Here is a 27,795-nt window from a genome sequence, read left to right as displayed (position 1 = left end):
ATCTAATGTAGAAAAATCCAATTTTTTTTTCCTAATGAAAATATCACTGAAATAATGTACTGTTCTGCTATCAGGTATGTTTATTGACTTCAGCTAAGATTCCTGCCATGTTAAAGGCCCATAATATACTTAGAGAAAAATACACAAAGAGAGATGTATATATAATTCCTCATATTTTTCTACTTAATTTCAGCAAAAATATTTATAATAGGTTTTTAATGCAATTCACTAAATAATGCAACCCATCACTTCCACGGTGTCCTAAAAAGTCCGGGAAAAAGAGTTTTTGAAACTTAGTCGTATCTATATAATCCCTATGATGTGAATGGGAGCTCAGCTGTAGCCTGTAGAATAAAGGTACTGATTCAGTAATCCCGGCTGCCAGCCTTGGAACGATAAACTCGCTGAGCTTCTGCAGACACGAGTGTGTGTGACTGTGTAATGCACGCACAGAGGTATTCCTGGCAGCCAGCTCTGCAGATAACCGGAAGCCTACACGGTAGTTTGGAGATCAGGAAGGGGGGGAGAGTCATTTGAAGTTCAAAGAGGTTTGTGGAGAGACAGTGTGTTTGCCCCCACGACACATCCAAGTCATCATGTGTGTGTCTCTGCCCTTGGAGAGAAGTGCCTGGGATCTTCAGTGCTTACAGAAGTTCAAGTTCTTCTGAATAATCTCTCAAAGCACATCATCCCTTGTATCAGAGGCAGAACTGATTTCAGTCACTTTGAGGGAAGAGTGCCATCTGCTGAATCACAACTATCAGTTCTGGAGAACCTTTTTTGTTGGAGGTTTCATGCAAGTCCTGTGCCTCAAACTCAGGCAGCATGTGTAATTTTGTGTTTTGAAGTAGTTCTGTTCTCCCAGAAATTACACGTTTGTGTAAGTGCTAAAAATGCCATTACATATTACAGAAAAAAACACAGCAAGTACATCTGCTTTATAATACTCATCGATGTACTGTTCCCCACATCTGAAGAGGTTAGAGCCATGTTTCTTTTCCCAGAAACATTTTCTGACAGACACACACATACGTGTGCATCTCACATGGATGTCTGTATGTCTCAGTATCAAGGACAATAAGGGTGCTTTAATAGCACACATTTTGTAAGAACATCTGCAGAATTAAAGATGATGTCAATTACTTACAAGACATTCTGATGAAATTCTGTAGGCTTACAATTTGAAGAGATTCACTCAGCCGTGCAGCTGTTATACAATTATTACAATCTAAATGAATTTTAAGAAAGATAATTAGAGCAGTATACATTCACTCCTAGCAATTTTTCTGAAGTAAGAAAGCACTGACAGCTAAACATTATGTTATGAAGTATCTGAGACAGTACAAATTGAACAAGCCTTTGAAGCTCTACTGTACTTTCACTATAGGTACCTAAAGTAGAATGACTCCGTTCTTCTCAAAGGACAAAAAATTCTTTATAGTGATTGAAACAGTCTTAGAGGCTCATTAAAGATGGAGTAACCGTGGCACAAAAGCTTTAAACTGTTTTACGTGGGCTCGTCTCACGATCACGTGGTAAGGTCATTCAAGCTTCAGAGCTTTAATCCACTGCTGGATGGAGAATTTCTCTGCATGTGAATTTCAAATTAGCAGCCAGCATACAACAAGACTATAACATGGCATAAAATTTTACTCACCCTTTATTTTAAAATTACCTAAGCAAAAGTGTGAGTGAATCTAGAAACCTACTATTGCACTAATGAACAGGAAACAGCTTAATCTTGAATTGAGAAAACTCTCTGAGAATTAGGAAAATGCTTTATTTACCTTCTGTACACATTGTATATATTTCTTGTCAGTTACAAAGTAAATGGATTAATTTATCTTGCTAGATAATACATATGCCATAGAAATGCATTAAAAATATATTTTATAATTAAAGTTTGGAGGAAATATATCCCATATAAACAGAGGAATACATAAGAATGACACTTTACTAGTAAATAAATACATGTACACCTGAAATACATGTGTGAAGGTACATTCATAGAATAAGTGAACCCATTTATTCCCTTTAGAGTGGCCTACTGGTACATGTGTGGACTTGCTTTTTAAAGAGATGCAATCACTTAAAATATGTACAAAATTTGGTATAATGGGAGTCTGCCAAGTATTGATACTCCAGAAGGAATAAAAAAAAAGGTCTTCAAAATGTTATTGGTGGGGATGGTGGTGTGTTTTCTTCCAAAAGACTATTTAGTCTACGCTTAAAAAAAAAAAAAAAAAAAAAAAAAAAGAAATCTGACTATATAGTAATTTGGACAGGTTACCTAAATTTAGTATGAAATTCCAGTCATGAGAAATGGATAGAAGAGGGATTATAAAATACCTCCTAGTTAGGGTCTTATATTTGACCCTCTCTGAGAACAGAGGTGAAATAAATGTACTCTTGAGGACCATTTTCAGCCCTGCATGTTACTCCTGTTTATTTAATCAGTTATAAAAGAACAACCCCAAATCTAATTTATTGAAATCTCAAACTTCTCACTAGGATTCAAGGATTATCTCAGGCCTCTTCACTGTTTTTGCGGTGTGGTTTTAACCCTGGAGATGCTAATGCATTTTTCTTTCATGAAGTGCAGGATGATGCATGAGGTCACAACAGGAAGAGAAATGGTTGGTTAGGTATAGCTTGAAGGAATCTGCTCACATTCAAAAGTATTCACTGCTACTGATTCCACAGTTATGATTGCTTTCTAAATGTGTTTGAAGTAGGACACTAATCCATTTTTCTCTGTGAAAACTAATTGGTGTAAAACACTAGACTGTTTTTCTAACTTTTGGATGCTCAACAGTTCTCATCAGTTTTAGAAGAAAATCTTGCCAGTTTGGTTGCTGCTGATACAGATACACTGTGTGCATAGAACCAGGAGCTCCCTTTCTTAATGTTTTGCTTTACAGTATTGAAAATCTGTCTTTACGGATCTCATACAGATAACATACAGACTCAGTGCAATGCATAGGACCTTCCCGTTGTTGGACTTTTGGTCAGTTTGCCCTGAGGGATGCAACATGGGGCAAACTCAGTGACATTCCTTGTGGTTTGACTGATGGTGGCTGCCAGCACCCAAACCTGTTTGGCTGATAACAGTGTGGGGTCTGTATAAATCCTGTGACAGAAAGTACATCAAGAGTCTTTCTATATAGTTTTATTATCCCACTGCAGACTCACTTGCAATGGGGTTAATATATTCAATATGCTGCTTGGAAATGAAATTCCCAATGAATGATATAATAATGATTTATATATATAAATCATTCAATTCTCACAACTTAATTAATCAAATCTAGGAATAGCTGGAGCTTTTCTGTAAGGTAGTAGTGCTACTTCTTCCAAGTCCACCTTCCCTGCTCTTCCCCTACCACTACCTCTCATGATGTGACATGGCCATGCGGAGTTCCTCCTGTAGAATTTGTCCGTGCACTCAGCCGCAGGAGTGACGATTTGAGGATGCTTTTCCTAGAGATTTGGTCCACGCCTGGAGCACGGCCAGGCCACAGGCGTTAGGAACCACCCGGCGAAGAGCAGTCTCGGGAATGCCGGTGGAGACCCGCGCGGCGGTTTTGTGCGTTTGCTTGTTTTCGGCGGGGGTGGGCGGGGGGAATCGGAACTTCTTGTGCACCCCATGCCCGCCGCCTGCTCTGGCTGTGCCGAGCCCGGGGCACGGTGGGCTCCGGGAGCCGCCCCGCGCCTTACCTTCTGCGGGGGAAGGGGCGGGAGGCGGCGCCGGCTCCGCGCGGGGCGGGGCGGGCGGGGCGGGGTGCGCCGGGCCGGGCAGCGCCGCTCGGGGCGTGCGGGGGCCGTGTAGGTGCGGCTCCTTTAAGGTGTCCCGAGGCGGCACCAGACCTGCCGCGGCGGCGGCGGCGGCAGCGAGGGCAGGAGGCGGAGGCGGCGGCCGGGAGGGGGAAGGGGAAACCCGCGGCGGGGGCGAGCGGCTCGACGTGATAGCAGAAAGTTCAGGCGCGGCGGGCTCGGCCCCGCCTGACTCGTGCACCCCTGCCCCGGCGGCGGGGCAAGGCGAGGAGCCGCTCCTCCTCCCTCTCCTCCTCCCGCAGCCGCCGCACCGAGGGCGGGCGGTTGGGGTGGGTGGCTCGGGGGCGTTGGCCCGAGGAAGTTTTGCTCGCCCTCTCCCTCTGCCTTTTCTTCTTTCCTTCCATCGCCTCTCTTGTGCCCTCCTCCGGCGCTGGGGCGGGGGCGAGTGTGGGATTCCCGCGTGCAGGGGCGGGGGCGGCGGCGATGCTGGGTTGGGCTCGGGGCAGCCGCCGGGGCTCCCCTGCCCGCCGCCCCGCCTGACCGCGGCCGGGCTCCGCCGCGGCCCCCGACGCGCCCGCCTCCTTCCCCCGCCATGGGAGCGGGCGCTGCCGCCGCTCCGCCGCCGCGCTCTGCCCGCCGCTCGCCGGGCGCGCAGTGACTCGGCGGGGACACTTCGCGGAGCTCCCTGCCCGCCCCTCTCCTTCGCGGAGGGCGGCGGTGGCCGGTCCGTGCCCGTCCCGGCTGCGCTCCGTTACCGGCTCGTCCCGGGCACCCAGAGTGGAGTCTGTGGCCGGGGCAGCAACTTGTGCTCGGGAGGCGGCGGACCTCCGCTGCGGGAACTCGAGGATCTTTTGTTTTCTCCTATCGCTTTGGATAGTCCTGGGAAGTGTCAAGGCGCCGCTGAGGAAAGCCCGGGCCGGGAGAGGGGAGGCCGGCCGGAGTTGGCGTGCGGCTGGAGCCCCGCGGACTTGACAGCGCCTTGCCCGGAGCGGGCTCGCCCCGGGAGTCCGGCTGGATTAGAGAACCTCGCCTGCCTTAAGCTTCTGTGGAATTACAACTGGGGGCTCTTCGTTTCTCCCCCCGCTCTTCTGGCATGAGACTGCTTGCAGGCGCCACCCGAGGACAATGATCGCGGAGTTTGCTCACTTTTACCTCTTCGGATTCATATGTGTCACCTCAGGTAACCACCTCACGCAGGCGGGTCAGATACGCGGCCGCGGCGATGGCAGCGATCTCGCAGCCGCTCTCCTCCTTCCCCCCCCTCGCTCCCCCAGTGTGGCCCCTCCGCGCCTCCCGGCCCCCTCCTTTGCTCGGAAACGAAGCTTGGCTTCCACCCTGCGGGCGCCTGGCCCGCGTTTGCCCCGGGAGCTGCCGGCGGCCGTGGGGGCTGCCCGGGGCCGGGCGCGGGGAGATGCGCGGCGCCGGGTCCTGCCCTGGTCCCAGGGCTCTCACCGCTGGCGGCTCCCGAGGGTCGATTGATGTAACCACGGCTGGTGTTGAGCTCCGGCGGCGAGGGGGCGGCGGGCTGGGACCCTGTGGTCCCGCGGGAGCTGGCTGCGCTGCCGCTCGGTGCGGCTGCCCGCGGGTACCGCGCATCCGCGGCCGGGCGGTCCCTGCGCATCCCCCCGTCCCAGCCCCCGGGCCCGGTTAACCCCGCGCAGCCGCCACCGGGGGGAGGGGGGGAAACCACGGCGGTGAGGGAGGGAAGGGAGGGCTTGTGGGGATGCGTTTTGCTTCACCTTGGCGAATAAAGTTTAGGCACGTGTGTGAAGTGAAGCGCCGGCGTGCTAAGTGGGAGAGGTGGCCGAGGAGACTGGGGGGATTGATTAATGCTCATTAGGCACAGTTTTACGCGGGGCTTATGCGTGTCGGGGCATCTTATCGTGCCTGACAGGTTACGGATAGGGCGGCAGTGAGAGGGCAGTGTGGAGGGCGGCTGTGGCTCTGTGCGCCCCGAGGAGAGCGGCGCGGGGCTCGGAGCGGCTGCGGCTCTGCCGGGGCGCGCATGTGGCCGCCCTGGGCTTGGGGGGTTTTCGGGTTTGCCTCTGCACAAGGAAGCCCGTCTCTCTCAGGAGGACAGGTTTGTCTCCCTGCAGTATTGCTTCGCCTTCTTAGGAACGCCTTTTGTCACACGCTAAGTGAACGCAGTAAATGCTTGTGCCACAGTGAAGGTTGGTTTGGGCGCTAACTTCTCTGCCTTAACTGATTCTTATAAGTTTGTAGAGGACCCCTTTGAGTCATTAAAGCATGAGGCATTTTGTCAGTGAATGGATGAATTAAGTTTTTGAAAGGCTTATGTTCACTGCCTGAAGCTTTAAGTCTTAATTATGTCACTAAGTGAAGTAACTTATGTCTGTTTCTAGATTATATCATAAATTTAATTACTAAATTTTTGCTCTTAGGTATTGGTTTGCTTCTTGTGGCTTTGGATATTGCAAACTTTGTGTCCCTGAGTAGGGATGCCTCTTGTCCTGTTCACTTTTGACCGTGTCAGTCATGCCGTCTTTAATTTGATTTTTCTTTGTATTGCCTCCTTCATGTGATGGAAGAAACAAATGGAATGGGGAAGAGCCTTTCCACCCATTTGCTCTTTCTGAAACTTTCATGGCAATCATGACCACCTATGAAGAAAAGGTGACTTCATAGATAGTGTACTCTGTAACTTGATAATGTATTGGGATGTTTTAAACTCCCAAGTTAAGAAACAATTTTATTTAATTTTTCTTTTAATCCTCTCATCTGTTAATCATATAAATGCTCAATAAAGTTGCATGCAAGATTTTTTTTTAATTTTTTTTCTTCTCCCCAGCCTCCCCTGGATGGGGATGCGCTCTCTAATAATGTTGATTCCAGCTGAGTTGGAGAGGAAAAAAAAAAAGGAAAAAGCCATGATTTTTTATGAAGGCTTTTAATTTTGTTATGTAAGCAAACTCAGTAACAAAGAGACAAGCACCAGATAATAGTGCTATTTCAGCTCCTTCACCAGGACGAATTTCTTTTTCCTGTCAACTAGAGTGTGGTCAAATACTTAGTCTTGTGTCTGGAACAATGGAGATGCCAGAAACCTTTGGCAGGATGAAGTTTGAGGGCAGATGGCTGCAGTGCAGAAGGAAGGACAGGAGTCATCTACAGCAGTTTCCACACTGAAATCCTTTGAGTTCTGCTGACAGCTGATCTTGCAAGTTGATTGATCCTTTCCTCCCTCTTCCACTGAAGATTCTCACTTCCCTCACTTACACCCACTACTGAATCAATGGTTTGTGTGGCCACACTCTAAATGGGATGTTAGAAACTTCTGCTGAGAGGTGGGAAATAACTGGGGGAAGGGAAAGAGAAAAAAAAAATCAATAATAGAAAAGTAAGTGGGTTAATGTTTGTTAAAACAGTAATTGGTAAACCACTTAAAATTTAAAACCCCTAATTTTTACCTTGGTGTTGTCTCTGCGGGATCCTATGAAGTACCTTCTTTCATGTAAGCCTGTGGTTAATAAATGTTGAATACATTTAAATTTGAATACTGTTGAAAATTGGAATATAGCAGCTTTCCTCCCTTTTTCTCCCAGTGTAATTTCAATGCTTCTTTGCATACAGAATAAGAATTGCTTTAAGGGATACTTCTCTGGTATCCTTGTTTTCTTGAGTATTTACCTGCTTTCTGCCCTTTTTCCTTCATTCTGAGGCAGACGTTACTTCAGACTCCATTGATTTTTTTCATCTCTCCACTCCCCAGGAAGAGCAGCATCAAATGAGTATGTTTGGGAAAGAAAAGCTTTCACTTATCTGGAGGGCAACATGCAGAACATTTTTGCTGGGAACAAGTGTCAAGGTTCTGGTTTTCCACATGAGTGTTCACTGCTCTAGCAATTCTCAAGGCTAAATATGTTACTGTGTGATTTTACTGTTTCCATCCGTGGAAATCTTCATATTTTGACGAGCTATTTCATTGCATTGCTGATTCCCATCTGCTCAACACCCACCCTTTCCCCCTTTCCTGTCCATGTTATCCCTTACTAATTACTGCACTTGAAATGGGACTGGTGCATTTGCTCCAGAGGTTTTTCCATGCTGTGTGGAACAGGCATCGCTGACACAGCGAGGCAGGCGTGTTTTTCAGTGATAGTTCTAGCCAGTGGAGGGCAAAATTGTCTCTTGTATTCCTTCATGGGAGAGTTACCTTCTGATGGCTAATAGTTTAAGGGTGCCCATGGAGTGTCCCCAAAGTCCTTTCCAGCTGGCTAAGCTACCTATTGGAGAACATAAATCAGCCACTTCCTTGATACATTTTGTTTGTTTGTCTCAGACATTTGTACTTAAAAGCTCCCTCATGAAGTGCTAGAGCATTTCTGGAAATGGTTCTACTCCTTTTATGTATTCTCTGTCTAACAGTAATAAATTAGGAGAGATTTTTTTTTTTTTAAATACACAGTAATTCAAAGGATTATCAAAGTATTAAGTGCCTAATCTGTAAAGCAAATAAGTCACCCAAGAAAACTTAAAAATGTGCTTTTTTCACCTGTTCCTAATGCATTGTGTGCTGTTGTAAGTAATTTTACTAGAAGAACATTTAAGAAAGATTGAGCTAGCAGTTTAGACCTCAAGAAGCTGCCCCACTTCAAGCTAGCAAAGAAATAGCATGCTGCAATGTTGATAATTCCTTCCTTGTGATTGAATAGTTTCCAAGTATCCAGGTATTTGATACAAAGGCACTTATCCTTATTAGTACTGATAGTATCTGTGGAGAGCAGAAGTCTTTTTTTCCTTTCAATTTGCTGAAGTGTGAATTTTGTTATCTTTCAGCTAGAAAGAGACACTTTTTTCCCTATTGCCTGTCAATTAACTTAGTTTAAACCAGAGGAACACTCAAGCTGATTTTTTGCTCACTGCAGTCAGTGTTGGTTGTCAGAAGTTTTTTTGTTGAAGTTACAGAGTAACTTCATTAGCAGGGATCATCTGTAATGTTCAGGATACTGAATTATGGGGGAATCATGTGTAATGTCCATAAGATTTTATTGGAAAACATGAATTTATGTGAAGAATATTCCTGAGTGTACATGATAAAGGCTTTGATTGCATTTACAAAAATAGAAGGGCCATTAAAAATATTATCAGAAACTAGTGACACTTAGGTAGCAGTGGTATCATGTTAATACTAGACATCAAATACCTTTGCCAAAAAATGCTTGAACATAAAATGCTTTGGAAACTATGGTCAAAGGCCAAATTAGTTTTCATTAGAAGGTGGAAAAAGAAAATATTTAGAAATTCAAGAGAGAAAAATCTATGTTTATACTTAAAGTATCTGCGAACCCGTTCCCTCACTTTCAAGTAACATTGGTTTTGGTTGGCGCATAATTTTCCTGAATAACTGGAAGAGTTTTATTTCACAATCCTAAGCGACTGTAATATTATGTCTCATTATGGGATAGTTTTCCCTAATGAATACAATAATAATTTGCTGGGTCTAGCAAGTCTAGTCACTTGCTGCAGTACTCAGTGTAGTATTTCTGTTGCTGTTAAATGTCCTGTGTGGATAACGGTCACTTGGCTTGGTGTCCTGGTAGCTGGCTTGGATTCTCCTTCAAAATTTGCCTTTCATAGTGAATATTCCCATTGTCAATGTTAAAGTTACTGTTGTGAATTTGTTGTAGGTTTTCTGTATCTGAATAGCTTGGAATGAGTAATTTGGTTGTTGATAGTTGTTAATGTTTTGAGGTTATTTTGTGACCTTGCTCTTTCCAAGCAAACAAAATGGCACTTAAGAATTTCATACACTGAGATCCTGACACATTTTACTTGTGTGCTCTGTTATATAATCTCATTTGGTGGTGATAACCTTCCATAGCTTTTCACCTGAGTACCTCTTTATAAAATTGTAAGGTAAATAGTGAAGTAACTGAAGTAGCAACTAAGGTGTGTTTTAAGTCCAATAAATTGTGTAAACAGAGCAAATAAGAGTATTTTTCTGTTAGTGATGAGCAGCCTGACCAAAAGGTGAGAGTAGAGCAACAAAAAAAAAAAATATTCTTAAGTATCTTGAAAGCTAGAGATGCTTTTAAGGGGAGATAATTTGCTAGTTTATATCTTGTTTAGGAGAAAGACGATGTGCATTTATTTTATACATATGCATGTATAGTTCAATCATACACTGATGTCTCTTGGCTTACTGTGTCAGCCTTAGTATCAGCACTAAATTGTTGTGGCTAGAAGGATATTTTATGTGAAGAAATAAAATGTTTTATGAGCACAAATATTTTGTACTCCTGACATAGATGCAGCCAGCTGTGTTGGACTCTCACAGCTGAGACTTGGTACTAAGGAAAATCTCAACAGGGAAGAAAGTGAAACACCTGGGAAGCTAATAATGACTTGAGTTTTCAGTCAGGTGTGCAGAGTTATGTTATTCTGTTGTTGGTCTTGAGTTCTGGCTTTTAAAGAGCCAAGCCTTTTAGTATCCTGATTATTAATGTAAGCCAGTACTGTGAATTACCTTACCCTGAAGGTGATGGTAAAGATTTATTGAATTAAGGATTTCAATATGTGAATTTAATTCTGGATGTCAGAATGTCTTTGTTTGTTCACTGTTACTTAGGAAAAAATATGGTGCATTTACCCAGATTTATCCACAAAAATGATGAAATATGGTTCTGGAATATCATGAGGGTAGGCCTTTCAGACCAGGAATGTACATGATAGAATTGGTGTTAAAACAGCAGCACACAGGGAGAGATGTTTGTTTATGTGGGATTGTCCATTCCAGGTATAAATAGTAGGGGAAATGTCTTACACCAAAATAAAACAATGAATTGGGACTTAGGGAAAATAGGTTATATTTCTTTTCCTGTCTTTTGACAGGAAGTGAGGAAACCTATTTTTTGTGAGAAAGTGAAGGAGTATATGAACAACCAGTGAAGTTAAATACTGTCAAATACTGAGAACTATTCTCAGGCTTGTAGGCATTTTCCATGCCTCTCTTTTTCTGAAGCTTAGGAAAATTTCTGACTAAGACTCATGTGTGTCTGTGTATGACTGATTAAAACAAAATTGATAAATTGACAGTAATGAGATTTGTGAGTGGCGTCAGGCCAGTCTTTTTAATTAGAGCCTGCTTGCCATCTGAGCAACTGCAGCCAAGGGGAAGGTGCAGAGTGAAGCAGCCAAGTCATTTCACCTCTGCTGTGGATGGAGTGGTTTATGGAATGGTTTATGGAAGGGTACATAATAGTAAATGTGTTGCTGAAGATTTCTTCCTTAGGATTCAAAGAAATTCCATTAAAAATTACTGGATTTTGTATCTAAACAACAGGAGAGAACCGCTGTGGGTTTGCTTACTGGTGGTAGAGGTGAATTCCACAAGGTACTCCTATTTAAGTCTTGTTTTTTGCCACCAGACTTTACTCCTCTGGAGAGGCATAGAGCTTTGTGTACTATGTTAAATGTTTCTGTTTATTTACATGTAAGTAAATACCTGTAAATTAAATAATTAGAGCATTTAATTTTAGTACAACTTACTATAAATTCAGCTTAGACCAAAATGGGTAGTTGAATACATTATTATTATTGAAGTGGTATGAATATTCTTAATCAGAAAACAAGCATATTTTTTGGACTGCTGCAGTCTTGAAATACATAATCTTTCTTTGAAGAGATGAATAGTCAGATATGCAAAATTATTCAAGCTGCCCTTTTCTGTTGGGAAGTATTTGCTCAATATGGTTTTGCATTACCTTAAGTCTAATACTAATATTGTGAATGATTAAAATAATATGAACACCCCTGACTGTAGATAAAAGGTCTGTAAATGTGACAAGCCTGTGCTGAGCTCTGGATTTAAAATCTTAAACTTGATATTTTATTTTCTCCATCTTGCATAGTGAATTAGCAGTGGAATAAGTTCAGTTTTGGAACAGCCTGTGTCTTCAGACATGCAGTGCAGGGTAGGGCAAGGATCAGGGTCTAACCTGTGCAGGCTGGAATCATCCATGGCAGCCATCTGAGAGAACTGTGTAGTCTGTGTGCTCTTCATGTTGTTCAATTTTGTACTCTGTCTTCTGCTCCCTTGACTGTCTTGTACATAAATCAGAATTGTGATTTCTTTAGTACTGCTAAATTGTTACATGCTAGCATTGCATTAAAACTTGCTTGGCTGGCATTTTTGTGCCTTCTGAAATTTGCATGTCCTCAGGCAAGGTATTTATTTTAGATTGTTGGTTAGTTATATTGGCTCTTATCAGATTGCTTAAATGCCTTTATGTTGAGGATTAGACACATAGAGCAGTTCATGGTTATAAATTCAAGTATAGAAGACTTTTGTTTTACTATTTGCTTCTACAGTAGCATAATAGGACATTAACAGTTTTTATCTTAGAAATTAGGTTTTAATGCATGGTCAAGGAATTAGTGTAGGCCTAAAGATGTGCATTGGCTCCACTTTATTCTGGAAGCAGGTGAAGGGAGAAAGAAATGGTGTTTGATGGTGACCAGATGGACATGCTTGAAAGAGTAGCTGGATTTTTTAGTAGACAGTAGACCTCAGATTTTTGGAATCCAGGGCCTTGTGATATGTTGAAGTTGGGAACCTACAATCTAAATTTGTAGCCACTTAAAATCAGTAGTGCCTGTTGAAAGTCTTGATTCTAGTGTTTAAATTAAATTACTTGAAGTGTTTGGTTTTATCTTCAGTTGCAAATGTTTGTGGATCATTGTGGGTTCTTAGCTGGTCTGAAAATTGAGATTGTAGTGAACATCGACTTAAGAGCCAATTAACTGAAAAAAGCTGTATAACTGTAAATTTGCATGGGCCTCACTAGCTATGTGAAGGGTGAGAAGCCAGTCAAAAATGTATTTGAGTGTGTATTCTTTTAGGAACAGCTCAGCTTGCCACTTCTGCAGTGCACTTTACTAACGCTGGTCAAAAGCAGACTTTTCAACCCAGACATCTCCTGTTGGCCAAATAGGCCCAAGCATGTAAGCCCAAGATGAGGATAGCAGCCCCCAGATCCACAGGTGGCTCTGTATTTGTGTTGAAAGTGTAATACAAGGTCCTAAAATACCATTTTTGGAGCAAGTGCTCAGCAATGTCACCAAGCTTTTTCTTTTATCAAAACCTCTTGGCACCTGGAGTAGCTTTGTGCTAGGAAATCTCTTGGATGCCAGGCAGGTTCAGAACTGGGATTTGCAAATTCTGAATGCTTCTCCCCTCACCTCCCACTTGCAAAACAATTCTGTCAGTGCAGCTTTCTGGTTTTGGAATGTATCTAAGGCCCTAGGTACTGCAGCTTGACAGATCCTTCATAATCGAAGTGTTTAATGGTAGGAGGTGATAAAGGGGAAAAAAAAAAAAAGTAAAAGTAGCGTGAGGAAACAAGATAAGTAGGGATAGTAACAAACTCTTCTACTTTTTGCTTCCCAAAGCAGGAGTTGGCACAGGAGAGGTTGGAGTTTGGGACTGTGGTGCTGTAGCAGCAGAATGCAGGAGAGAGGATGTTTGTAATGATCAGGTTGAGCACAAAGGTCTGATGTAACTGTGGAATGAAACTTGCTGTGTGCTAGTTGTAAAAATGATTGGCAGGAGGCCCCATGCATGGAGTAAAATCCTGTCTTCACCACTGTGGAAAATTATGGTTTCGACTGTGAAAGGAGGTGAAGCTTGGAAGGAATTAGCATATCTCTAGCACCAAGTGGCATCTGGAACTGAATGGCTGGGTTAAATCATTCAATGGTGATTAATGAGGCTCATTGCTCAGGTTATACAGCCTTTAAAAATTAAAAGGAGAAATTTAAAAGTAGATGCAAAGCAGAAAGAAGGAACCATTACTTTATTTACCTCTTTAATATAGAGGGCAGAATGAAGTCTTCCTTGCCTTTTGGTACAAGGAGAGATCTGTTAAGTGCTCTTGTTAAGCTTAGAAACTAAGAGATGAACTTCTGAGTAATTGTTTTGTGGAGCATTTTGTGACTTTGCAAATGCGTATGTAGCAATGCAGACCTTGAAATGGGAAGGTGTGTGCAAGATGGCAAAAGTACTTTGCTTTTTAGAAAACTTCAGAAAATAGTGATTTCTGTTTTCTCTCCCACTCATGAATGTTAATCTGTGTTACCTGTAGGGAAAGCAAATATTGAAACACACAAAGTGAAACAAGCTTAGAGACGTAGCATGCACTGTAACTTTCTTTGAGCGTGGTTCTGGCAGTTGCTGAGCTGAATGGTGATGTAGCTTGGTGTCATGTCAGGAATAAATGTTCAAAATGTTCAAAGGCTCCTACTCTGTAGGAGGATTACAATACTGATATGAGCACACTTCTGTTTACTTTCAAGTTTTTAGTGGAGCAAGTACAGAAACCAGTGAAGTGTGTGTTCGAGTGTTAGATTTTTTTTTTTCTTCAGAATTGTGGAAAAAAACCCCAAACCCAAAGGGTGGCATCATTAATGGAGCTATTGCTTAAAATGATTGACCTTTCCACAGCAAGTTCATATAGGTAGAAAATAAAAGGGAGCTACAGTAAGGTTTTACCCCTCTGGAGCTAAAATTGGATTCCGCTTTAATTTCTACCCGCTAGGGGATAAAGTTCCCTAAATGCACTGCTGAAAAACCTCTGCTCACAACAATTTTGGATTCTGGATTGTTAGGCTTTTTACTTCTTTAGTGGCTATCTTGCTTTTATTTGGGGAGGGGATGGTGGTGTATTTAGCAGAAAATAAGAAAGAATTTTTTTTTTTTTTTTTTTTTTTTTAAAAGCAAAAGGTTTGAATTTTTCTCATTCATTCTCTAATGTGGTTCCCATGACCGTAATGTGGAAGGAGACTTTTTAATCCTCATCCACCCTCCAGTGCTTCATATTAGATGGGGATTTTTTTGTTTTCCCTCTGCATTTGCTGGGACTGCCAAGGTAGGGCAGTTGACCTGGTGCTTTAATGTTGTGACCGGGAGGAGTGAATGTTATTTTCACAGGCAACTTTTGTGGTGGTTTTCTTTGTTTGTTTGGGGTTTTGTTTGTTTTGTTTGTTTGGGCTTTTGTTGGTTTTCTTGGGGTTTGTTTGTTTTTAATTCTCTTACTGTAAGGTTTATTGATAGAGTATGAGTGTTTGTTTGATTTTTGAATAATAACTAGGACTTTTTTTTTGCAGGGTAATGATTGTTTAAATGTCTATGAAGTCAATTATTATTCCAAAAAGATTGGACTAAAATCTGCATTGAAATTATTGTGTCATCAGAATTGATAGTTACATCTGTGACAGAAATTTGCATTTTATTTACATCAGTTTCCAGAAAGACAGAGTTTGTTTTTCTGTTACCTTATTACAGGAGGGAAGGCAGCAACTGCTCAGCCAGAAATTCACAGTGACCTACAGTCTAGTAATAATTAGAATTAAACAGAGTTAGTAATTTCACTTGGTCATTTCATCACAATTCCTGTAGGCATGCAGCTGATCATTTTGAATCTCATAAAATGAAATTTTATTTTGCTCACCTTACTAAGGTCAAGTAAAAAGCCACATCAAGTTAATGAGTCCCTTTCTTTGCAGTGAACTGAACGTGGCATTTGTTTTTGTTCTGGCAGTCATGAAATCGCAGGGTGTTGGCGACAAGTCCATTATTGGCTCTGTGCAGGGTTGCTGAGGGCTTTTACTCCACCCAGTGCATTATGTGTGCAGACTTTATCGTACTCGTTAAAACTTGTTTCAAATTGAGGATTCCTTTTTTTTTTTTTTTAAAGCTGTAATAAGAGGAAAATAAAAATAGCTCCCTCTTCTTTATTAGCGTAAATGAAAGAGTAGCAGCGACTCATTCCTTTTGTGACCTGAGGAAATGAAACAAAATTTGGATGAGTTCTCAGCCCCTTAAAGTCAAAGGAGGTTTAACTGTTGATATCAGTTTTTTTCTTGCTTTGCAGAAGCTCAAGTTGTGTGTCACTTACTCTACATGATGTTACATAGAAACCTTAGTAGTGGAAAAAAGGAGATGATTGCTAATTGTTCTTCTCAACTTAAAAAATGAGAAGCATTTAATGGCTTAGAAAATTCTGTGATTTAGGTTCCCTTTTTTTATTGATTGCAAGATTGAATTTCTTGTGTGTTGTTGGTGTCTTTTACGTGGTAGCCAATCTTTCTCCTGCTCCCAGAATAGCCAAACTGGTTTTGTTTTAGCTTCTTATTTTTGTCTTGATTTTTTTTTTTTTTTTTTTTTTTTTTTTTTTTTTTTTTTTGTATTTTTATGTCTTATAACTTTTTCTAAACATTTTGGTTTGGAATTGTCCTGTGCTGTACAACATAATTTTTTTTTTTTTTTTTTTTTTTTTTTTGGTTGCATTTAGGGAAGTATAATAAGTAAATCCAAGAGTTTGTTTTCTGTTGTGATTTTTTAGATAGCAAAAATGCTCAACTGTCAGTTTTGAAAACTAATACAATCTGATTTGTTCTAGACAATATTTGAAGGAAGTAAGCTCATCAGGTTTTAGAATGTGTTATTTTCAAATCTCTACTAATTTTTTTTTTTCAATTTTCTTATGAAGTTTTAAATTACACACACAAAAAAAAACAGACCTTTCTCTGTAACTTGTCTTTTTTCCTAGAAGTACCAGGTGTCTGATCAATAGTATGTGCTGGGAAGCAAGAATTTCATCTGAGGAGACTTGAAATGCTGTTATTTACAACTTCCATGAGCTAGGAGTTGTATGTTTCTTTTTGTTTTGCTTTTCAAGTGGTCACTGCTGGGTAGAGTTTTGTTATTTCACTACTGATTTAAGACAAAGATATGTACGTAGCTTTCTTCAGGCTTTTAAGGGCTCAAGTTTAAATGGTAGATCATTATTCTAGGAATCAAAAGTGATGGGTGATTAACTCTGTCTGGGTGCATGCAGTGTAATTTTAGAGGCTACAAATGTTGTTACAAATCAGGTTAAGGTTTAAAGGTGAAAGTTTGGCTGAATGATTTTTACAGCTTTAAGTTAATGTATGCAAACAAAGGAAGTCTTGTTTTCTACCCATTTTTGTCTAATGAGCAAGTAGCTTGTGGTACAGAAAAGAAAATGGGATTATTGTGCAGTTTGCCATAAAGTTAAAAGTACGTACTTTTTACTTCAATTTAGAAGTTCCATTAAATAGACTGAATCTAATAACTTTTTTTTAGGCTCTTCATCATCTAAATGTAAAATGAAAGGAAAATGGCTTTAAACTAAGTGATAATGATAAACTAAATGATAATGGCTTTAAACTATTATAGCTTAACTTTTAGCATTAATGTATTTTTGTAGATTTCCTCATAATGTCATTACATAATTAAAAGAACCTGTTGAAGTAACACATAAAACTCATAACACATAAGCTCATACTGTGTTTAAGCTTTACTTTTAGATAGCTCTAAAGTAGTATTGATAACTTGGATTTTCACTCAATTCTCTGACTTAGCTGTATTTCTGAAACTATCAATTCAACAGCATGTGGGGAAAGAATGACCATTTTTTAAATGACAGGGAAGTTATATACAAAGGCAGGATTTTTTTTTAAAGGTATGGGCCTGATTTATGATGTTAAAATTGTAAATGACACAGGGTCTGTCTGCATCCTCTGTCCTTGTATCTCCCTCCCTCACCCTTAAAGATTTTTTAAATAGCCTAGCAGTTGGGAAGCTCTTTGGAACTTCTGTGATGGTTCTATATACATTGGCTAAAAGTTAAATAGTGTGGATTTTTATAGGACTACATAGTAGCATAAGAAGCTGTTCAGCTGCATCTGTAGTGATCTAATCTGATAGCCATTCTGAGTGCAAAAGCCAGGGTGTATAAATGGAATGAAACAAAAGGGAAGTGATTAGTGGGAATAAAAATAAACATCTTTTAGTCTCGGTAAATGATACCTTTAAAGCACAGCAGCCTTGTCGAATATAATTAAAGTTGTAAGAACTGGGGTAAGGTGAGTGGGCTCTATTCTCTGAGGTCATGGTGGAAATACAGAGGTCAGGGTTTTGCACTTAGTCTTATGTAAACAATGTCATGCCTTGGTAAGTATAAGAATTGATTTAACTAGGTTAAGATAATTAAAAAAAAAAAAACAAAGCAACAAAACCCCTCAAATAATAATAAAAAACAAACAAACAAAAAAAAACCACCAAAAAAAACCACAAAAAAAAACCAAAAAAAAAACCAACCAAACAAACAAAAAAAACCCAAGAAACCTTAGGAGAAAACAAATCCAGGACAAACATGTATTCATTTGATATCAAAATTTGAGTGCAGCCTCTAGATCTTCTTCTAACCAGTTGATGGGAAAAGGTGAAAAGTGTGAAGGATGGGGTTCTGTTGGGGATGCCTGTTGCTGCTGAGTGATTCTGTGGTGTTTGGCTTTGTGCTGTAACATCTCTCTAATTTTCCCTGAGCCTATTCCTTAAAATCTGCAGGTAGGCAGTTGTTTGGTTTTGCCTGTGTTTCAAATTGAGTCTTCTTTACAGAATGTTGTGTTTCTAGTTACTATTTTCTTTTGCTGGGTAGTTCAAGTGCTTATGTTGTTTGCACTCATGACTCTTAGAACCCTAGAATCGTTTGAGTTGGAAGTGATCTCCTGAAGGTCACTTGTCTGACTCCCCCAGCAGTGAGCAGGGACATCTTCAACTTAATCAGGTTGCTCAGAGCTCTAATCTGACATTGAATGTTGCTGTATATCTTTACAACTATCATGAATCTTTATTTAGTTTCAGTGGTTGTGGGGTTTGATTGTTTTCTTCATTAGTGGTTTGGATTATGTATTCAGACTTACATTTATGCATGGTAGAGAAGAAATTCAAGGGTGTAGGGGTATCCTGACAGTTCTCCCTTCTGAATGACAGGAATTTTGTTTCTTTTCCCCCTGCCTCATCTCTGACTCCTTGCCATTACAGTACATGACCAGTCAGAGCGGACCAGCAGCTCCAGACAGAACATGTCTCTGACTGGTTAAAGAAGGAGGGCTGGAAAAACCCATAAGACTTAAATTGGAAATGGAGTTCTGGAACTTAGTCTGGCAAGCACAGGCACCACTCCCTCCCAGAAGTTTCCAGGGCAGTTGCTCAGGCATTCGGAGGCTTTGTGCAGCCATCCCCCAGCTGTGAGCTGGCTGGGGCTGCCCAGTTCGAAATGTCTGGTTGTATGAGCTGTCGCTAAAGAGGGCTGCAGGCTCTTGCAGAAGAGGAAGATGGGTGTTCAATATAGTGATTAAGTATGAGGAAGAAACACCCTGCAGTTCTTGGCTCCAGCTGGCTCTAGGCAGCTCTTCCTTGGTGTGAAATGCTGCTTTAATGTAGGTCAGCTTTAACTGTTGTAAATGAGTGTAGTTCTAGTGAAGTCAATGAGCCACTGTTAATTACTGCACTAGAGAATCTGCCCGAGTAGATGAGCAACTAGAAAACTCAAAGGGAAGAGCTTATCCAGCAAGAGAACTTCAAAACCAGTGAGGTGTTTTGTATTTGTTTTCTTCTCCTCTCTTCTGAGGAAGAAGTTAACATTCCTACATCCCAATGGTGTTTAGTGAAAGTAGAATTTTATTCATTGAGAGAGAGCTTGTACACTGTTGCTGTTTTGGAAATAAAGGGGTAATAAGTGTTTCAGCTTCTCACTCCAGAGCCTCTCTTTGCTAATAAAATGAGTAGGTATCACTTCACAGCACAAAACTGTCAGTCAGCATTCAGCATGACTGACATAATTAGCAGCTTCTAGCTGGAGGAGGTTGAAGATTGCTTTTGGTGGAGACTGCTAGCTTGGCCTTGCTGTGCTCACAGAAGAGAGACATAATGGATCCCAGGGATTTTAGTATGTCTAGTGAAAATTACATAAACACTGTGTTTTACCCCGAGAGCTTACTTGGCTGTGTTGTAGTTGGTGTTTACCTGATGCTGTGAAATAGTAAAAGAACAGGATGTAGGCTGGTTACACCTTTGATGAGGCTCATGAGACTGTATGCTCTGTGCATTCAAAACTACTTCATCAAAGGCAGGCTTGGGTCAGCCTGGTCCTTATAGATGCAAATGTATGTCACAGGAAATTGCAAGACTGGTAACACTCACGATTTTCTATTGTTCAAAAATTAATAACCTTATGGATCAAATGAAAAACTGTGGCTGTTTTGGCAAGCTAGATGACAAATCTGGTGACTGCAAAAGCTGTGTCAGAACAACTAAGCCATTAAAGTTTCCTAATCTAATGTCATCAAGTAATGCTGTTTGTAAATCTTCGAGAGGGGTCAGTTGCTTTTAGTGACTAGGCTGTGTACTCCTTAATGTACAGATAATAAAAGCTTAATTCCATAGTGTACTACTTACACACCTATTGGAGAAGATGCCAGCTGACTCAGTTTTATTGTTGTCCTTAACAGTTTGGTTCTAGCCAGGACTCTAAGACTAAACTCTTCCAGCTGATGAGATTATTTGGTTACCTGGTTTTAATGTTGTTCTAAGTGTCTGCAGGCCTGGAAAATTTTATTTTGTTCAGTTTGAATTGCAGCTCTTCACTGCTCGGTGCTTTGGTTCCTCTTGTAAGCAGATACATTGAAGTTTCTTATATGTGGTGCTTTGCCTAGCAATTGCTCTGTGTTTACACTAGGTGCAACTATGCAAAATGTTTACTCTTTAATGTGTATTTCCTATTTTTGTGATCAAATAGCTCCAGGAATACGGCTGCATTTTACTTTTTAAACATTCATAAACACATGATCAGGAGCTTTGCTACTTTCCCTGTCCACAGGGACTTCAAATTAAATGTTTAGCCTGATTTTTTTTTTTTTTTTTTTTTTTTTCCCATAATTCAAAACAGTATCAAGTATCATCACATTGTATGCTGCGGGAACTTTGTGTTTTGTGGGATTTCTTTGTGAATGACTGTCCCGGGTTGCATCCTCGTTGACTGTGTAAGACTAGTTGCCATTTGTATCTGGGACTCCTAAGAGAATCTTTGCATCATCAGACATTTAATCTTCTGGCTGTATGAATGCAGGGTTGTAAAGAAAGCCAAATGCAAAGAGAGGCTCCTCAATGTTTCTTTTTTCCCAGCTTTGTAATGTGCTTTGTATATATGAGGAAGCAGGATTCTGTGTGATTTTGTGTTTAGGGTAACCCAAGCGTGGCCTTATATTCTCAAGGGCTGCAACCAGGGCTAAGTCAGGTCTCTATCACATTAGTCTGTTATGAGGGCACATCCTCCAGCACAGGTACCTGTTTTGTTTGGTGTCTTCTTCACAGCATGGGCATTCTCTTGCCTTCTGTACATCAGCTGGACAGCAGCAGCAGTGGTGGTACAAAGGTCTGCCCTGAGTTGTGTGCCTGCAGATTAGGAAGTCATTTTCTAGCTCCAGATCAGTGGGGATCTGAAGGCACTTGCATGTCAGCAGATTGTGAAGCAGTGTTTAACACAGCAAGTGTGACAGGAGGGTGATGGAGGGTTAGAGACGGAGAGGACCTCAGCCATGTGTGATCTCCACTAATAAATCAGAAACAAGCCTTGTATGCAGGACTTCCTCAGCAGTTACTTCCTTCCTGATCTGAGGTCCCTCAGCATGGATAGTGCTTGTGGGAGATGACAACAGAACATTTCTTGGTTTGGCTTGTTGCTTATGTGATTGCTCTGTCATTTAGTGCCTCGCTTAGTTGTGTTGGTTTTTTTTTTTTTTTTTTTTTTTTCCTTTTGCTTTTAAGCAGTCTATTCCAGACGTCTTGCTTGCCCTGCCCTGCCCTATTTATTTTAATTACAGCTTGAGTTAACTTTTCTTTGAACATGTTAAGGTATGTCTCTGAAATAAATATGTATTTTGTTTTGAAAGTCAGATATTATATAATTTATCTGGTATGTTTTGGAATGTGCATGGTTCCCTGGCAACTGTTAAGCAAAATTATGCCTTTATATTGCACTGTAGGAAATTATTATTTTAGTTTTAAGTTACATACCAAGTTATTTTTTTTTAAATATGAAATAATACCCTTGGGGAGAAAGTGGGATCAAAAGCCATTTCTATTTAAGAAGTTGGGTTAAATATTGTCAGTGTTAATATGGCAATTTTGCTAATATTTGTAGCCAGTGAAATGACTTGTCGGCCTTCAGGGCTAATACCCAGTTTCAGGGCAGGTGTCAAACCAAACTCTTTTCCTCCTAAACTTTGTTTTCTATGTCCTTACACACCAAGTAAGAGAATCAGAGGCCTGTTTGTTTCTGAGATGAATTAAACTAAAGGAAGCAATGTTCAAGGCCAGGTTATATGGGGTTCTGGGCAACCTGGTCTTGTGGAAGGTGTCCCTGCCCATGGCAGGTGGTTGGAACAGGATGATCTTGAAGGTCCCTTCCAACCCAAGCCATTCTAGGAATGTTTCCACAGTTTGGTTGTGAAAAGTGTCAGAAGGTGTGTTCTAGTATGCCCACACACCTGAAAGATTGCATATAAAGTTTCTAAGTTTTCATAGATTTGGTTTAGAGACTGTCTGGCTTGTAAGCGTGTAGACTTAAAACTCTTGAAACTTAAAAGCATTCTGCTCATATATGAAAAGAAATTTGGGGAACGAGTGAACACTGAATTGAAGTTTATTTCTGAATTGGAAACTGATATAGGGCATCAGAATTTTCAAATAGATTCTTTTGGAAACTGCATTTAAACAGCTGTTTATGACATGTATTCACCTCTTCTTGCTAGTGTGGTATGTGTGGGATATCAACAGAGCTGTAATTCAGGGAGTGTGGGTTTTAATTAGCTGGAATCTAGAAAGATTGATGATTCAGGATTTTTCCTCACTTTTGATTTTCTTTGAATAAAGATACTGTTACGGGCTCTTTTGGTTTGACCTGATGTAAATAGCCACCCATTTAACCTAAGGTTCAGGTTGGTTTTGTGTTGTTTTTTGTGGTTGTGTTGTGGTTTGGTGTTTGTTGTTTTTGGGGGGGTTCCTTGTGGCTGTTGTGTGTGTTTGTTTGTTTTAATGGGCTTAAGAAATCGCCAATTAGAATGCCATGAAAGCCAGGGAAGAAGATCACACCATGCAGCCATCAGAAGCAATAGCAATTTGGGAAGTGTTTAACACTTAAGCTAATTAATTCCTCTCTATTAGCCCTCTGATACATTGGCCACCTTTAATTATGTGCATTCACTAAAAAGTAGGTGTTTCTCTAGCTTTATTTGGTTTTTAAGGAAATAATTCTAACATGAAGGAACTTGATAGAGAGTCTGAAGAACAAGACTTATTAAAATAGCCACATACTGACTTTTGAAATAATTTTACCTTTTTGGGTGTAGCCCTGGAACAAGACTCCATTCAACAGCATGAATGGAAAATTAGAGTGTAGCCAGTATTATCTTGCCATCATAAGGAAGTGGTTTCAGTCTCACAGTTGAAGGAATGTTGTGTTAGGGATAAATATTTTATATATCCTTTAACAATGAAATACTAGTTCTGTTTGTTTTTCTGTGTATGTGTGTGCTTTTAAATATTTAAAAAGAAAAACAACAAAAAAATCCCACCCCAAAACAAAAACCCTACAGAATTCTTTATCTATCCTCACTGCATTTATCTTCTATTAGGGATAATTGAGGAGTATTGGATATTCACTTAATCTTCCCTGCTGATGTGTATTACAGAAGACATGACATTGGATTGTTAAACGTTACAAGTGCTCTTCCTGTGATAAGGTTTGGATACTTTCAGATACAGCTGGAAATATGGATTGAATTTATTTGTCCGTTATAGGAGTGCTGACATGATGTTAGGTTTACAATAGTTAGAATTGCTACCAACAAGAAAAATTCAAGCTTTTATGTAGTAATAGTTGTTACTACCTTATTTTGGAACTGTGTAGGAAGTGTCGCATCTGCTTGGAATGTGTTGGTATTAATAATGTATCTTTTAGTATAATATTTTAAATAGAAGTCTACAAAATTACACATTTTCTCAACATAATTAGAAAGAGTATTTTTCAATTTCAACAGCACCAAGAAGACAAGAATTCTTTACGTTACATTCAGTAATATATTTCCTCTCACTGTATTAAGATATCCTCACCAGAGTGATAAAATCTTAACTATTTTGATGATATTTTTTCATCTTACTTTTCCACTTTGAACAGTTTTAAGGAGTAAACCTTGTAAGCAGAAATTATATTAGTTTCTAAAGATAAGCTCTTTCTCTCCTTCTTTGCCTTCTATGAAATGAAAACTATTTGTCATGGGAATAGACTTCAAAGTTCAGTTAGTAATTTTGATAAATAAAATCATGCACAAATCATTAAGTACTTGTTAGAACAATCAAGTCAGAGGCTCCATATGGCAATTTGTTTTGATGCACTCATGTTTCAGTGTGTGTCAGAATTGAGAGAGAACTGGTTTGGGGAATTGCTAACATGACTCATCTAGTATGAGTTTTCAGGTCCAGCACATTTCAGGGTAGGTAGCTGAAGCTTTATAGTACTTTTGAACAGGTATATAAATAGGCAGTTATTGGTCTATTGCCTGTTTCACGTCCTTCATGGACGTTTTAGCTTTCTCTCTACTACATGGATTTTTTTGATTGCTGAGTGCAGATGCTCATGACTGTGTCTCGTTCAGCTTTCTTCACTTTTCTTTTCTCCAAACACTTTTGTAGGAAAGGAAATAAATTTTGCTAGTTTATGTTGGTATATCCTATACATACAAATATATTATTCATAATTCACTTAAATAGCAGAGTTTACTGTATTAGAAGGAATGTTTCTTAAAGATAATTGGCAATTAAGTTTCTTACTTCTTTGGTGCACTAGTGTTCAAGCTATGGAGCTAGATTATTTATTGGATCCTTTAATCTGAAATGCAAATCCATTGTCCTGAGGTAAAAGTTCCTTTATTTTCCTTCCAAAGTCTTTGTCTTGCTTCAAATTCTTTCTTTGAGATAGGTGTGAGGTTGTATTTGTTCTTCCAGATCACCAAGTGCCATATTTTCTGTTCATGATACCCAGTTATTTAGTCTGAACTAGATTCATCCTTGCATAGTGTACAAATAAAAGTCTGTTGTGATTCTTTTTTTTTTTTTTTGACTCTAGCACGTTCATCCTTCTCATGAATAGCCAATAGTTTTGACAATTTTCAGCAACTCCTTTTAGACAAGCCTTTAATCCTTTACTGCTGCCTGTCTCCTTCATTACGAACACAGGTTTAGGCATGCTGGAGGGGGGGAATGTTTTCTCTGAGAAAATATTCAGCCTTAAAGAAAAAATGAAGAATGTTATTAAAATAATGACACTTATGTTTATTTAGGAAAAAAAAAAAGGTGTAGCTTGAATATGTATATTTAAACAGCTTGTTACAATTTGGGAAATTTCAGACAGGAGAATGTTGTTTATAAAGTGAATTTTCTGTTCCATTTGAATAGCAAGTGCCATTTAAAATACATATATAATGACATGTGCTTCATTGTACCTCCCATGCATATTGCTATGCATTTTTTGTTTGATTCCTTCTACATCTGTTTGAGACACTAATTGGAGGATTGCTATGTTAATGCTGCAGTTTCCTTAGGAAATGACACTCTTCTCCTGCATCCACATCCTCTTCTCTTATTGCTGTACCTGGCTTGATTCTGCCATGTGAACGTAAGGCTGCACTGCTTCTATTCCTTCCCTTTCCCTAAAGGAAGTACATGTCCAACAGCATAAAACTGAGTGAATTAAAATTTGGCATAGCACTGGTTATAGAGCAGAGTTGCTCTTGCCTTTTGTATCAACAGCAGGAAATGCCAGGAGCTGCCTTTTGTGTGTGTGTCTCTGTCAGATTGTGGTTCAGTAGAAACCAAATTATTTTTCAGGTGAACATAGCTGGCTTCAAAACATACACAAAACCCTGGAATTAAGTTTTATGAGATGACTGATAAAAGTAGCAGTGTAGTATTTTACAAATTGCTTATAGCAACAGTCTTAAAGTATAGAAAGTGGTTTTTACCTTTCTTGGATTAAGATCCTTTGTAAATGTAAACAAATCCTTGTACATGGCTGTATATACCCATTTTAATGACTTTTAATGGAAAACACTGTAAAGGTAATGATGGTTTCCCATTATCAGATTGATCCTGTAAGAATAGCCTCATGTGGGGCTTGCACTTCAGGATCCAACTTCAAGGAAAGACCAAACATGGATTTTAATGACAGAGAGTGGCAGAAAGGAATTTTGGAGACTTGTGTCATTGTTATTTTACACATTGTGTTTTCTTCATATGTATGGATGGTTTGGTCAGACTTAGGTCATACAAGCAGACTAAGGTCTTGTTGCCTTCCTTAGCCTGGCTGTGACTCTGTACTCACCTCCAGGAGCTGTGGACTGTCTTCAGGTGGGTCCTGTGGATTCTTCCAGAGGAGCTTCCCCTTCTAGCACAGAAACAAAAAGAGGGAAGATGTTCTTGAAGATATATTTGCAATGCTAGTGCAGGCAGAGTTATAACCTATGAATCTTCTGTAATTAAAGCAGCAACTGCATGACTCAGATTTTGTGCTAGGCAGGTGGAATGCTTTGTTGTGGGTAATTAAATTATAATTCTTTGGCTCTTAGTTCTTGATCATTTTCCAAGGAGTTTTCTGACCATATGCATCACCTGTGATAAGACCAACCTTGTCTTTGTTTGACTTAGGCATTCCTTTCTACATGCCTGACAACCAAGATTGTTGGAACTGTGTTAAACATCTGCCTCTGCTTAAAAAACTCCAAAAAACAGGGTTTAGCTCCTGCTTCTCTCAGTTAAATTTCTCATTGGAGGGATAAAGTAGGACAGTGGGATGGACTCTGACTTCATGAATGTTCTAAATATTTCTGAGAATTAAAAATGCATTTTTGAGTTCCTTGCCACCAAAATGACTGTTTAACATTATTGCTACAGCTTATTTTAATCAGTCAACCAACAGAGAGGAAGAGAGTAATCTTAAGAATATGTATTTTTTAAGTCTATTTAATTTCTTATAGAGTAAAATATACTTCTTGAATTTAGACAGATGAATGCCAATTAATAGCTAATGCATAATACAAAGTTGACTTTGTTTCTATTGCATTTAGCTACTTGGTCAAATTTAGCTATTTTTAACCTACCATGTTCTATGAAAATAATTTTTTTTCAGTAGTAATACTGTAGTTCTATTTTATTTTTATTTTTGATTTTTTCCCTTGCTAGACTTCCTCTCAGTAGAAAGAACCAAGTTGGTAGGGTTTGTGATGGATTTTATATTCAAATGTTTTTACTTCAGAATGTCTCACTTATATCTGTTGGCATTACACATTTCTGAAATGTCAATTCAGAAAACTAAACCAGGTAGATTTAAAGTTAAAGCATTTAAAAGTTAAGAATTGATTACTTAAAATGTAAGGAAGTATGACCATGAGCCAGCAGTGTGCCTAGGTGGTCAAGAAGGCCAATGGCACCTGGTGTGACAGCAGGACCAGAGCAGTGATTGTCCCTTTGTTCTGGGTGAGGTCACACCTCAAATGGTGGCTTCAGTTTTGGGCTCCTCACTGCAGGAAGGACATTGAGCTGCTGGAGCACATCCAGAGAAGGTCAATGAAGCTGGGGAAGGGTCTGGAGCACAAGGCTGATGAAGTAGAGCTGGGAGTGTTTTTTTTTTTTTTTCCTCTCTAGATTAGGGGACCTTACGGCTCTCTACAACTGACTGAAAGAAGGGTGCAGCCAGGTGGGGGTGGATCTCTTCTCCCAGGTCAAAAATGATAGGGCAAGATAAAATTACCTCAAACTGGGCCAGGGAAGGTTTAGGTTGGCTATTAGGAAAAATTTCTTCACAGTAAGGGCAGAACAGGCTGTCTGGGGAGGTGGTTGAGTCACCATCCCTGGAGGTATTTAAAAGATGGGTGGATGTGGCATTTAGGGACATAGTTTAGTGGGGGACTTGGCAGTGCTAGTTGGACTCAATGTTCTTAAAGGTCTTTTTCAACTTAAATAATTCTGTGATTGCGTTAGTAAGAGCTTAACATCCTGCAGTACCAGAAGGAGAAGCATTGGCTACTATGATTTCCAGTTTTAAGTGTCAAATCGCTGGGGAAAGAGCCCTGTGTGTTGTC

General features: G+C 40.1%; 1 protein-coding gene across 3 annotated transcripts in view; it reads left to right on the top strand.

The window, feature by feature from the left end:
* Positions 1–4,369: 4,369 nt before the first annotated feature.
* ROBO1 (roundabout guidance receptor 1) overlaps positions 4,370–27,795 on the top strand; it is a 292,679-nt gene continuing 269,253 nt past the window's right edge. For all 3 annotated transcript variants that reach the window (XM_053934339.1, XM_053934340.1, XM_053934338.1), the window contains exon 1: positions 4,370–4,954. In XM_053934339.1, the coding sequence (XP_053790314.1) occupies positions 4,900–4,954 (55 nt within the window). In that variant the 5' untranslated portion in view covers positions 4,370–4,899. The remainder of the gene's footprint in view (positions 4,955–27,795) is intronic.

Source organism: Vidua chalybeata, chromosome 2, assembly GCF_026979565.1.
Source record: "Vidua chalybeata isolate OUT-0048 chromosome 2, bVidCha1 merged haplotype, whole genome shotgun sequence".
NCBI lineage: Eukaryota > Metazoa > Chordata > Aves > Passeriformes > Viduidae > Vidua > Vidua chalybeata.
The sequence above is the reverse complement of the archived record's forward strand: the minus strand, read 5'-3'. Positions and strand labels throughout refer to the sequence as shown.